Source organism: Psittacula echo (assembly GCF_963264785.1).
Source record: "Psittacula echo genome assembly, chromosome: 19".
In the NCBI taxonomy this organism is placed as follows: domain Eukaryota; kingdom Metazoa; phylum Chordata; class Aves; order Psittaciformes; family Psittacidae; genus Psittacula; species Psittacula echo.
Genome location: NC_137755.1, coordinates 4083377 through 4097188, shown reverse-complemented (window position 1 = coordinate 4097188; position 13812 = coordinate 4083377). Strand labels below are relative to the sequence as shown.

General features: G+C 53.3%; 1 protein-coding gene across 1 annotated transcript in view; it reads left to right on the top strand.

Annotated features, from left to right (window-relative positions):
* Positions 1-13812, top strand: part of LOC308228563 (olfactory receptor 14C36-like) — a gene marked incomplete at both ends in the record, with an annotated part of 153804 nt that overhangs the window by 11234 nt on the left and 128758 nt on the right. The window contains 2 exons of the mRNA XM_080631942.1: positions 3725-3802; positions 3894-4224. Coding sequence (XP_080488068.1) covers positions 3725-3802; positions 3894-4224 — 409 coding nt within the window. The remainder of the gene's footprint in view (positions 1-3724; positions 3803-3893; positions 4225-13812) is intronic.

Here is a 13812-nt window from a genome sequence, read left to right as displayed (position 1 = left end):
CTCTGGCTGTCAGAAGGTATTGCCAGCCTACTGGCACAAAAAGGCAAGAAGGAGTCACTTTCTTGGGTTGTGTGTGCACCTCTTTCTATTACACAGCTGATCTGTTCCTTTGGTTTTAACATCTCAGCAACAGTCTGGATCTTTTGCTTTGCTCGAGATCATACAATCATAGAATCATAGAATAGTTAGGGTTGGAAAGGACCTTAAGATCATCTAGTTCCAACCCCCTTCCAAGGGCAGGGACACCCCACACTAAACCATGTCACCCAAGGCCTCATCCAACCTGGCCTTGAACACCACCAAGAATGGAGCATTCACAACCTCCCTGGGCAACCCATTTCAGTGCCTCACCACCCTCACAGTAAAGAATTTCTTCCTTATATCCAATCTAAACTTCTCCTGTTTAAGTTTGAACCCCTTACCCCTTGTCCTGTCACTACAGTCCCTGATGAAGAGTCCATCCCCAGCTTTCTTGTAGGCCCCCTTCAGATACTGGAAGGCTGCTATTTGGTCTCCAGGCAACCTTCTCTTCTCCAGGCTGAACAGCCCCAGCTTTCTCAGCCTGTCTTCATACGGGAGGTGCTCCAGTCCCCTGGTAATCCTTGTGGCCCTCCTCTGGACTTGTTCCAACAGTTCCATGTCCTTTTGATGTTGAGGACACCAAAGCTGCACACAATACTCCAAGTGAGGTCTCACGGGGGCAGGATCACCTCCTTCGACCTGCTGGTCACGCTCCTCTTGATGCAGCCCAGGATACGGTTGCTTTCTGGGCTGCGAGCGCACCCTGCAGCCAGCTCATGTTCATTTTCTCATTGACCAACACCCCCAAGTCCTTCTCTGCAGGGCTGCTCTGAATCTCTTCTCTGCTCAACCTGTAGCTGTGCCTGGGATTGCTCCGACCCAGGTGTAGGACCTTGCACTTATCATGGTTAAACTTCATAAGGTTGGCATCAGCCCACCTCACAAGTGTGTCAAGGTCCCTCTGCCTGGCATCCCTTCCCTCTGGTAATTTCACTTCCTCTGCAACCCCTGGTAGGTAGGCATGCCATTTTCTGCCAGTGGTTTTATGCAACTCAATCCTGAGGAGCAGTTCCCTTTGGGATACTGTCAAGTCAATTGCATAGATTGAATGGATGGCTTGTACTGGTTGGTCTTGATCAATGTTCTCCGCTTGTTTTACTGCTGGGACTAAAGACAAGAGTTCCTTTTCTCACTCCAAATACCCTGGGTCAGTGTCTTTGAAAGAGGTGACTTGAACATTAAAGTCCTTTTTGGTCCATCAGGGCCAGTTTGAATTGGTCACAGGAAGAGCCATGCTCAGCAAAACCCCATTCTACTATGAGAGGGTGGTGTCGGTGTACAGGCCCCAGGGACCGGTATGGTTTTAATTCCTGTATTAGGTATTTCCTGCTTCCTCATGCTCTGGATTCTATTCCCATGGTTTTCCCTTTCGCAACAGTTAGTACAGTGGACGAGCAATGATAGAGAATCCAGGTCCATGTTTCTTCCAGTATCCTGCAGGACCCATAAGCTGTTGTAATTTCTTCGTAGAGTGGGGCATCTGCCCTTGTTCTGTTTTTCTGCAGGTGTCGGCAGGAATCACTGCACTGCTGCTATCCACCAAGTACCCTCCGATTTGTCTGGTTTCTACTTGGTTTCAGACATTCCTCAGGTGGAACTTCAACCTGTGCACCACAGAGTGCTTGCCACACTGCTTTTTGATGCAGTTCATTGGGGCAATCTCCTCTGATTAAGACATCATCTATATAATGGTACATTTTCAGCTTCTGAGGAAGTGAGACCTCCCGTGGGTTTGTTGTGTTCATGGGAGGGAGCTGAGTCCCCTTCCAGCCCCAGGGCTGCAATCCCAGGAGGAGATGCCTCAGCTAAGAAGGCTGAATCCCTTCCTTCAGCAGGTGTAAAGTTGATCCCAGCCTGTCCTGGCCTGGCTGCCCTGTCTGATGATGGGACAAGAAATAGGCTGCCCGCAGAAGTGGTTGTGTCACCATCCCTGGAGGTTTATACAAGACATGTTCTAGGGGACAATACTGATGTGACTTGCCAGTGTTCGGTTAATGGTGGACTCAATTTTCTTAAGGGTCTTTTCCAACCTAAATAGTTCCATGAATTTACAAAATCTTGTTGTTCAGACCAAGCTCTGTCTCTCATCAGAGAAATGACACTGCAGGCAGGCAGTGTGTCTGCCAGCTGAGGGAGGGAACATCAGGGCTTGCTTCAGGCTGTTTCCCATGGGGTTCCCCTGGAGCCCCAGGGAGCCCTGGAGGGAGCCCAGCAGGGCAGAGGCAGAGCCACCTTGGGCTGGGCCTCTCCTGCTGAGCTGGGCCGGGCTCCTGAGACACAGATAGATGCTGGCAAGCGGGCAGTGCTGCAGAGACAGCTCTGGCCAGGAGCAGGGCTGGGGCAGTGCCTGCAGGCACCCAGGGGAGACCTGTGAGCCTCGGAGAGCTTAAAGGCACTTGGCAGTGGAGGATGCTGAGAGCTCCCTGCAGGAGAAACCTTCCCAGCCCTGTGCATGGTAAGGCTCTGGGTGCAGGGCAATGCAGCCGCAGTTCCTGGAGGGATCTGCTCAAGCTGCTGCCTCGGACAGTCCATGGGATCTGTCAGGAGGACTCTCTTGGTTTCTCTGTGTAGATAAGGAGGAGGATGTGCTGCAGAGCAGGGCTTCCCTCTGCACCATGCGAGGGACAGGACAAGGCAGGTCCCTTGTCCCGGGGCTGGCTGCAGGCTGTGAATGTGGGTGTGCAGGCAGGGGTGCACAGCGCTGTTCTTGCCAGCAGGGTGCCTGCAGGCCAGGGGCTGTGTGCAGGGGCAGGGACTCTGCTGCCTGCCAGGGTCAGCACTCAGCCTGCCCGGGAGCTGCCCACGGCGCTTGGGAAGAGACGCTGGGAGGGAAGGAACAACCCCTGGCAGGGAAGGAAAAGTGTTCTTGTGCACTGGAGAGGGTGCTGTGTGGGTCAGGGCTGCTCAGAGATCCACATCACTCTGAGCACGTTTGCAGAGGGTCCTGCTGAAAGACACTGAGGCAGCGTTTACCTTAGAAGGAAGGATCCTGAGCTCTGATGTTTTTCACTCCTGGTGGGCAGGTTGGGCAGTGGGAGCTGGGAATTTCCTTCTCTGCTTTGGAGAAGGCACCGAGAGTCTTGTCAGGACTTGTGTGAGCTGCTGCTGAGCCCCTGCACAGGCAGAGATGCTCCTGGGCAGAGCCCTGCTGCCGGGAGGGGTGTGCAGGGCAGAGCTGAGCACACAGCCCATGGGATGGGCTCTGGGAGCACTGAGAGGGAGCAGAGCTGGGCCCAGAGCAGCAGCTCCTGGCAGGGACAGCTCCAGGCGGCAGAGACATGGGCAGGGAGTGGGGGGAAAGTGCAGCCCAGGCCTGGGGAGGGTGCGTTCAGGCAGCTCTCTTGGTGCCTGGCACTGGAGGTGGCTGCTGGCCATGCTCTGCTGGGCACAGTCCTTTGCTTCTCCCCATGAGTGCTCCGTGATCTGCCCTTTGAAACTGTGCTCCCCTGCTCTCAGCACAGGACAGGTGTTTGTGGGGGGCTGAAGATCAATTTGTGTGTGAAGGCATCTCACAGGCAGCGCAAGTCTAAGTGGAGGAAAAATGGGAAAGGACTGATAGACACTGCAGCTCTCCTGGCTCTGCACTAAGCTGCAAAGAGCTGAGACTTTTTGCCTGATGCAATGCTCTTCTGATTGTACCTAGGAAGAAGCCTCAGCAGTTACTGACATCACTGGTGATAACGCTGAGCCTCTCCTCTCCGATTATTATGTGTTCAGAGTTGTGAGTGCGTAAATTGAACTTCTGTATCTGACATCCCTCCTGTCCTAACCTGTCACTGCCTTTTCCTCCTGTGACAGTGCCTCATGCCCAGAGGCAGCAGATGTCCAACGGCAGCTCCATCACCCACTTCCTCCTCCTGCCATTCGCAGACAGGCGGGAGCTGCAGCTCTGGCACTTCTGGCTCTTCCTGGGCATCTTCCTGGCTGCGCTCCTGGGCAACGGCCTCATCATCACCAGCACAGCCTGCGACCAGCACCTCCACACCCCCATGTACTTCTTCCTCCTTAACCTCTCTCTGCTGGACCTGGGCTGCATCTCCACCACTGTCCCCAAATCCATGGTCAATTCCCTGTGGGACACCAGGGCCGTCTCCTACACAGGTTGTGCTGCACAGCTCTTTTTCTTTGTCTTTTTCATTTCAGCTGAGTTTTCTCTCCTCACTCTCATGTCCTAGGACCGCTACGTGGCCATCTGCAAGCCCCTGCACTATGGGAGCCTCCTGGGCAGCAGAGCTTGTGTCCACATGGCAGCAGCTGCCTGGGGCGCTGGGTTTCTCACTGCTCTGCTGCATACAGCCAATACATTTTCACTCCCCCTCTGCCGAGGCAATGCTGTGGAGCAGTTCTTCTGTGAAAGCCCCCAGATCCTCAAGCTCTCCTGCTCACATTCCTACCTTAGGGAAGTTGGGCTTCTTGTGCTAAGTTGCTTTCTAGCACTTGGCTGTTTTGTGTTCATTGTGGGGTCCTATGTGCAGGTCTTCAAGGCCGTGCTGAGGATTCCCTCTGAGCAGGGCCATCACAAAGCCTTTTCCACGTGCCTCCCTCACCTGGCCGTGCTCTCCCTGCTTCTCAGCACTTCAGCATTTGCCTACATGAAGTCCCCCTCTGTCTCCTCCCCATCCCTGGATCTGGTGCTGTCAGTGCTGTACTCGGTGGTGCCTCCAGCAGTGAACCCCCTCATCTACAGCCTGAGGAACCAGGAGCTCAGGGATGCTGTGAGGAAGCTGGTGACTGGATGTGTTTCAGCAGCCATACACTGCCTGCTTTCCTCTGTGAAGGGCTCCAAGTGTAGGTCATGATAGGCCATGTCTGTCTTTCCTAGTTTACACTTTTTTTCCTGTTTCTATTTGTGATGTTCTTGTCTTCATAGAAACATCAGGTTTCATTTCCTCCTGCTTAAGTAGCCATTTGTGGTGTGTGACCCACAGACTTTGTGTCAGTTGGGTCTCTCACTATATTTGAGTAAAATAAATGATCCTGCAGCAACTTCTTCTCTGTGCTATGTCCTCACATGGCAGGAATGAAGGGGAATGAAATCAGCTTTCTGGCTGCTCCAGCTCCGGGATGGCTGCTCTGTGCCTGGAGCAGGAAGAGCTCTTGGGGAGCCAAAGGGCCGGGGCTGTTGTGCTGGTGTGGGGAGATGGGATGGCATGGGGGGGCTGCAGAGCTCTCAGGGTGTCCTGGGCAGGAGAGCAGGGGACACAGGGGTCCCTGCAGGGAACTCCCCTGCAATGGCCCAGGCTGGGGCTGCCTGGCTGGGAGCAGCCCATGGGAAAGGGCTGGGTGGGCAGGAGCTGGACAGGAGGCAGCGTGTGCCCTGGCAGCAAGGGAGGACAGCAGCATGGCGGGCTGTATGACCAGGAGCACGGCAGGAGGACAAGGGAAGGGATGCTCTGGAATACTCCATCCAGGTTTCATATCCCCAGTTCAGGAACGCTATTGGCAAGCAGGAGTGGGTTTAGCAACGGGCCCTGAGGACAGGCAGGGACTGGAGCACGGTGCCTGTGGGGAGAGGCTGTGGGAGCTGGGCTTGTCCAGCCCGGAGGATGGAAGGCTGATGGGCACATGGCAGTTTCTAGCCTTGTGGTTTTCCAGCTCACACTGAATCAAGCCTCGAACCATTTGCTATGACCCTCTTCCTGACAGGTTAGAGTTGAGACCTCCTGGGATCCATTCCAACCTCTGTCCTCTTATTATCCTAACATGATGGGGTTATGAAGGGCCACAAAGATTCTTCAAGGGCTGGAGCACGCCTCCAGACATCTTCATAACTAAATGAAGACAGGTTGAGAGAGCTTGATGTGTTCAGGCTGGAGAAGAGAATGCTCCAAGGAGACATCTTGGGAAGCTGCCCATAACTAGACAGGGCCTACAGGAAACCTGGAGAGGGGTGTTTTACAAGGGTGTGCAATGACAGGACAAGGGAGAATGGTTTTAAGCTGAAAAAAGGGAGATTTACCTTGGACATTAAGAGGAAGTCCTTCACTGTGAGGGTGCTGAGGCGCTGGCACAGGGTGCCCAGAGAAGCTGTGGCTGCCCCATCCCTGGCAGTGTTCAAGGCCAGGTTGGACACAGGGGCTTGGAGCAAGCTGCTCCAGTGGAAGGTGTCCCTGCCTGTGGCAGGGAGGTGGAACTGGATGAGCATTTTGTGTGTGAATGAGCCCTGTGGTGCCAAGTTCCTGAACTGCAGGTACTGAGAGAACAAACAAACCTCTCAAGAAATAGAAGGCACAAGAAAACCCCAAGTTTCCGAGGGCACTGGAGACCCCACTCTCCATGTAGGCCCTTGTGTTTGTTTACCTTCAGAGCGGCCAAGCCCTGACCCCCAGGACCTGCTAAAGGAGATCCTTTCCCTCCTGCAGCACTCAGGGCTCTGCCTAGGGTCAGTGGAGTGTGGGAGCTGTGACTTGGTGGTAGATTGTGTTGCTTTGCACAAAGAGCTGTGGTTTTCTGGGCATTGGGCAATGCCTGTGAACTCCCCACAACCCGTCCGGCTTCTTTCATAGCCCTGCTCTCAGTCCTCAGTCACCTCAGATGTCCCAGTTCCTTGCTTGCATCCTCCAGACTGCCCCTGGAGGCAAGACCCTAGAGACTGTTGCACCCTGAGCTGATGCTCTGCCCTCTGAAACTGTGCTCCCTTTGCTCTCAGCACAGGACAGATGTCTGTGGGGTTCTTAAGTTCAATTTGTGTGTGAAGGCATCTCACAGGCAGTGCAAGTGTAAGCAGAGGGCAAATGGGAAAGGACTGACGGACACTGCAGCTCCCCTGGCTCTGCACTAAGCTGCAAAGAGCTTTTGCCTGTTTCAGTACTCTTCTGATTGTACCTAGAAAGAAGCCTCAGCAGTGTTATGACATCCCTGATGAACTTCAGAGCTGTCCCAAACCAGCTCCATGTACCCAGAGAAGCAGAACAAAGCTGACTCCCTGTCAGCACACGGGAAGAGGTCCTGCTCCTCACACCACGCTCATCCAGCACAAACCAGAGAAAAGAAATGCATTTCAGTTGGGGGGATTTCACTGCCAGGGATGGGGCAGCCACAGCTTCTCTGGGCACCCTGTGAGGGCTGGGGCATCCCCGTCCCCACAGGGCACACCAGAAGGGTTCTGTGTTTGCTTTATTGTTTGTCCAGAAGAGTTTTTGTGGGTGTGTTCTGTGACAGAAGCTCTGCTGCCTTTGGAGCTGTGCCCCCTGTGTCCCTCCTGTTCCCTCTCCCTTGTCCCTCCTGTTCCCTCTCCCTTCTCCCCACAGACTCTCTGTGCCCAAGGCTGGAACCCAGGGACAGGTCCCCAAGGCTCTTGGCCTCCTGCTCTGCTGCTGGAGCTGAGCCAGAGCCCCCGGCCTTAGCTCGGCCCCCCCATCCCTTGGGTGTCACTGGGCCCTCAGGAGCACTGGGATGGAGGGGGCTCACTCCTGGCCCATCTCCTTGGCAGTCCTGGGGTGCTGGGGAATGTGGGGGGCGGGTGCGAGCACTGGGCAGTGGGGCTGTGAGTTGCCTGGGAGTATGGGGTGCTGGGAACCCGGCACATGGGGCTGGATTTTGGCCGCGGTGACCCCTAAAGCACACTCAGAGCATCCTGGGGATACCCCTAGAGAATCCCAGAGATCGCCCGCAGCACCTTCAGAGCACGCCATAGACCCAGTCAGAGCTCATGCATCACAATGAACATGGGGACATGGGGACCAGAGGAGTGGCTGTTTCTGGAACACCCCGTGTTCAGGTGTGCGAGGCCAGGGAACCCCACGGAACCCTTCACATGAGGAGGCACTGGGAGATGGCAGCTGCCCTATGGAACACAAGCTACAGGTGGAGGAGGCAAGAGCAGCTCCTCTGGTGGTTCCCGTCTTGGTGTCTCAGAGCCGGTGACACCTATGGACACAGGAGCGTGGAACGAGGTGGGCGGTGATGGCAATCTTGGGGTGCTTTAGGAGTTGCCAAGAACACCTCAAGTGACTTCCCCAGAGTGGATGCTTTGGACTCGGTGTGCGAGTTGTGCTGGCTGAGCCGGCAGCGGAGAGCTCCGGCTGACTTAAATCTTGGGATCTGCCCTCATTTCTTGTGGGGAGAAGAAGGGCCTGTGGGGATGGGACAAGGGGGAACGGCTTTAACCTGACAGAGAGGAGAGATTGAGAGGAGATCTCAGGAAGTTCTTCCCTGTGAGGGTGGTGGGACATTGACACAGGGTGCCCAGAGTAGCTGTGGCTGCCCCACGGCTGGCAGTGTTCAAGATACAGCTGAAAATTACCTGCCTGTTTCCCTGGTACATGGTTGAGTTGCTTTGGAGATAAATCTGACTCTACAGATCTAACACCAAGAGGAATTGTTCGCCTGCATGTGCAGTAGACACACAGATCCCTTGCTGTGTCATGTGCACTTGTCAGTTATTGAGGAAACTATCCATGGGCTGGGAAAGGAAACAGCACAGGAGGGAATTTTCAGCTAATTTTTGTTCTTCCTTGTAAAATCTGTTGGGCTAAAATCTGTGTTCTAGGAGAAACAGCAACAAGGGCCTCCCTCAATCCATCCTTTTCACAGAGTGGTGTAGTCGCCTCCTGTCTCTGTGCCTCCAAACAGAGTAGTGCTGAATTCCAGTTATAAATTGGGGAAATGTTTGGTTGGTTTACTCAATTGTTAAGAGTTTATTAAATGCGTTTAAGTCCGATGATCTATATGAGGAGGTTTCTGCAATAATGCAACTTGTCCAGCTGATTTCCATGTTCCATCAAAGAGCAGAATGTTCAACAACAAACAGAATAGAATAGCAATGAATGAAATTATGGTAGGATGTAAAATTAAACTTGGTTCCAGTTGCTGCTGGTGACCATCCAGACATCCAGGGTATCCCACAGGGATGTTGTCATGGTCAGCGTGTGGACTTGTTAGGGACAGGTTAATGGTTGGACTCGATGTTCTCAAGGGTCTTTTCAAATGCAATGATTCTCTGATTCTAAGCAAAGTTGATTTTTAGCCTTAACTCTGCCAGCTGAGGGAGGGAACATCCGTGCTTGCTTCAGGCTGTTTCATTTTGGGTTGTTTTTTCCACCCCCCCCAAAGGAGACTGAACCCTCTGGGATGGCATCTTTGCAGCTTCTCGTCACCCTGTCACTGGCGTTTGGGACACGGGTTCGTGGAACCCACAAGGCGTGTTATGAAAATTGTCTTCCCACTAACTACCAGATCGGCCAGTCTTTCAAGTATTAATAGGTCTTTTACTTATATATGTGTGTGCATATATATTTGTATGTACACTGTAATGTGATGAGGTAGTGGATTTTTCCTGGAAGCTTCAGTCCAGCCTGGAACTGGGGTATTGCAGCACAGCAGAAATAATGGCAGAATCCCAGCCCCTCCAGCATGTCTTTGAAACCCTCCCACTGTCCCGCACACCATTAATCAGTATCTCTTGCAGGACTGGCTCCAGCGGCATCTGCATCAGTAGACAAGAGCAGGACCGCAGCAGAAGTAGCATGAGCACATGGCAGGGTTTGACTAGGACTAGTAATTGGTAGTGAGGGTGCTAGTGCTCGGTCCAAGTGTGTGGTACGTGACCGTTTGAAGTGTGTGAGAACCCTGTGTAAAACCACATTTGGGCTTTCCAGTGCAACTGGGACACCCTTGTAATTCTCTACTTTGCATCCCAGCCTCTGGGCGCAGTGGGCCCGGAGCACTTGCGGATTATGGTGGCAGTTTGTCAAGGCAGATGGGACACAGCCGACTGCCTGAGCCAGCGTCTCCCCAGAACCTGGGCCCCAATGATCCTCACTACCAGTTTGGGGGTGAGTTTACCTCCAGGTACTCCGCTATCAGGACAGTAGGATCTCCATAGCTATGCTATGCTGTGCTGTGCTGTGCTATGCTATTCCATTTTAATCCTTACACTGACCATCAGTCAAATAACAATGAGCCTCTTATTTGCTGAAATGTCAGATGATTTTTCAGCTCCAGAATCACTTTTAAGGACAAGCAATGGTTCCAAGTAGAAAGAGGATTTAATTTCATTTCATTTATTTCATTTAATTACATTTCCTACTAGAAAAATACTCCTCACATTGAGGGTAGTGAGACAGTGGCAGACTCTTGCTCAGAGAAGCTGTGGCTGCCCCATCCCTACCAGTGTTCAAGGCCACATTGGACACAGGGGCTTGGAGCAAGCTGCTCTAGTGGAAGGTGTCCCTGCCCACTCGTAGGTGGCCGTGATGCCCTGTTCCATTGCCCAGGTTGAGCTGTGACCACTGGCAGGCTCCACCTCCAGACCAAAGGCACTGAGGAGGAGCAGCCCATGAGGGACCTCCCCGAGCCATCTGGGCAGAAGCTGGTTCCCCCGTGGCCACTCCCGGAGCACCCCTGGGTGCCCAGTGCCATGGGCACGATGCTGCCACCATCACAAAGCCGTGGTGGTCGCTGTGGAGACGCCCATTGTGACGGGGCCCCCACGCTGAGCGTGGGCTATTGAAGGAGCCAGAGCCCTGCAGGAACCAGTGCAGAGGAGACCCCTCCCTTGGGAGGCTGCATCTCCCGTGGCTGCCCTGCGCATCCAGGTACGGGTTCTTTGACTTTGCAATCCTGTTGTAGTGTTGGCTTGAAACACATTGTGGGTGCGTGCTCTAAAGGGAGGAGAAGCTGTCAGGAGATGTGCTGGTGCCATCCCAGCTGTAGGAGCAGGGGATGGGTGAGGAGGAGGCGCTGGGCTTGTTCATGTGCTTGGAGCTGAGCTCTGCCTGCAGAGGTGCTGGGGGCGAAGCAGGAGCCTTCTGTGTGCAGGAGCTGCTGGTGTCAGAGGTGCTGAGAAGGTGTCAGGGCAGGAGCAGCCCCTGGGCAGTGCAGCTGCTGGTGCTGTCCCTGGGAGCTCAGCACAAGGGGACCTGCCTGGCTCCGGCAAGGCCCGCGCAAGCCCCCCGGGCATTGCGGAAGGCAGGAGGGGTGCTGGTGGGCCAGGTGAGCTTGTAAAGGCCAGGCCAGCACCGGGCATTGGGCAAGGCTCCAATGCTCTGCTGGGCTCTGCCAATGCATTCTGGAAGGTGACAAAGGCCCTGGCAGGTGCAGGCACAGCCCAGAAGGATTTAAGGTCAGGGGTTAGGGTCTGGGTTAGGACACAGCCTCAAAGCAGGGAGGGGACAAGGATGTGAGGAGTGTGGGGGTGCAGTGGTGTTCTGTGGACTCTGGGGATGTTTTAGGGTGTCCATCGGAAGTTGTGGAGGTGGCTTAGGGGCTTTTTTAGGGGTTTTTCTGGGTGTTACAGTAGTGTTTTAGAGAGGTCCATTAGAGCAGCTTGCTCATTCCCCTTCATTCCTGCCATGTGAGGACATAGCACAGAGAAGAAGTTGCTGCAGGATCATTTCTTTTACTCAAATACAGCGAGAAACCCCATTGACACAACGTCTGTGGGTCAGACAAGGTGGGCAGATTCTGAAGTAGCAGGGGATGAAAACTGACATGGCTTTGAAGACAGCAACATCACAAGTAGAAAAAAGAAAACAACTGTAAAGCAGCAAGGACAGACGTGGCCTGTCATGAGCTACACTTGGAACCCTTTGCAAAGAAACATGGCTGCTGAAACACATCCAGTCACCAGCATCCTCACAGCATCCTTGAGCTCCTGGTTCCTCAGGCTGAAGATGAGGGGATTCACTGCTGGAGGCACAACCCAGCACTGCACTGACACCACCAGATCCAGGGATGGGGAGGAGATGGAGGGGGACAAAGATGCCAGTGCTGACAAGCAGGGAGAGCACAGCTAAGTGAGGGAGGCACGTGGAAAAAGATTTGTGGTGTCCCTGCTCAAAGGAGATCCTCAGCATGGCTATGAGAAGAGAAGGCTCCTTAAGGGGAGATCTTAGAGCAGCTCCCAAAGCCTAAAGGGGCTACAAGAAACCTGGAGAGGGGCTTTGGACAAGGGCCTGTAGGGACAGGACAAGGGGAATGGCTTGAACCTGCCAGAACAGGGGAGACTGAGATGAGCTCTTAGGCAGAAGCTCTTCCCTGGGAGGGTGCTGAGGCGCTGGCACAGGGTGCCCAGAGAAGCTGTGGCTGCCCCATCCCTGGCAGTGTTCAAGGCCAGGTTGGACACAGGGGCTTGGAGCAAGCTGCTCCAGTGGAAGGTGTCCCTGCCCGTGGCAGGGGTTGGAGCTGGATGAGCTTTAAGGTCCCTTCCAACCCAAACCAGGCTGGGATTCTGGGATTTTGTTCAATACCTTTAGCACTGGATGTAATTCTTTAACGATGGGCAAAATGAACCATAGATTCCTTCAAGTGCCAGCTCTGTTAGCAAGGTTAAGACTGGAAAAGTAAATGGTGTTTTCTTCACCAGTGTCAGGAAACATGACCAAATTCAGGTTCCTCTTCATGCTGCAACAACAACTACCGCATCTTCAGGACTTGCGTATGCATCTTGTTCCAGAGCTAACTAGTGCAGTTAGTTAGTAACTACTGCTTGTGTCATAGCTGTAGAAGATCCATCATGCCTCAGACCTTGAATGGTGGCAGGTGTGGGCATATATGTAAGAGCAGCAAGTTTTTACAGTAATGCCTGCAACTGTCTTCTCTCTGGCTTTTTAATTTTACTGAAAATTAGCTTAGTAGCTTTCTGGCCTAGTTTTAGTTGTCAGTAAAGTCAATCTTTCCAGTTGTCTTCCTATTTTCTCAATAGCCTTTGATCTGTAAGGATCAGTACCAGCACCTGTGGCCATCAGCTGCTATGTTTCTGGTGACTTTGCTGCTGCAGACTCTAACCAGGAAAATACTGAAAACCTCTTGATAGCCTTAATGACATGATGTGATGTGGCCTTTTCTTCAGATGGCACAGTGTCTTGAAGGCAGACATCTGCTGCCAGTGAATACACCCACTTGCACTGGATGGGAGCCACCAATAGCTCCACAGGTCCATTCCCAAAGTAACGTCTGCATGAAGGTAATTGAGCCATCAAAACAGTAGACTCATGATTCTCAGCTCTGGCGGAATCTCGCTTGTGAGATACAGTGACTGTGCTCGGGCACCCTCAGGGGGATAAGAATCAGAGATGGGGAGGAGATGGAGGGGGGCCCAGATACTGCTGGGGTTTTGTCCTGGGTTCAGCAGTAGCAGTCATTTTTCTCCTTAGTAGCTGGTGCAGTGCTGTGGCTTTGCCTTTCCCTTTGGAACAGGGCTGATAACACTGATGTTTTTAGTTGCTGCTCAGTAACGTTTATTGTGACCAAGGACTTTGTGAGTCTCATGCTCTGCCGGGGAGGAGGGGAAGCTGGGAGGAAGCAGAGACAGGACACCTGACCCAAACTAGCCAAAGAGGTATTCCATACCACAGCACGTCATGAGCAGTATATAACCTGAGGGCAGTTACTCGGAAGGGCGTGATCAGTGCTTGGGTCGGACTGGGTATCGGTCAGCAGGTGGTGAGCGGTTGTATCGTCTTCCCTTGTTATTTCCCTTACCATAATTATTATTGGTGGTATCAGCAGTGGTTTGTGTTGTACCTTAGTTATTGGACTGTTCTTATCTCAACCCATGGGAGTTACATTCTTTAGATTCTCCTCCCCAACCCTCCAGGAGCGGGGGGAGGAAGGGGAAGAGTGAGCGAGCGGCTGCATGGTTCTGGGTTGCCCGATGGGCTTAAACCACAACAGGTTTCAATATCCCAGTGCTCCCAGTCCCTGCCACAGGCGCTCTTACTCATCCCCTGCACGACCTCCTTGGTCTTTTTCAGGGGACACCCCAAATTAGGCACCCCCACTCTCTGG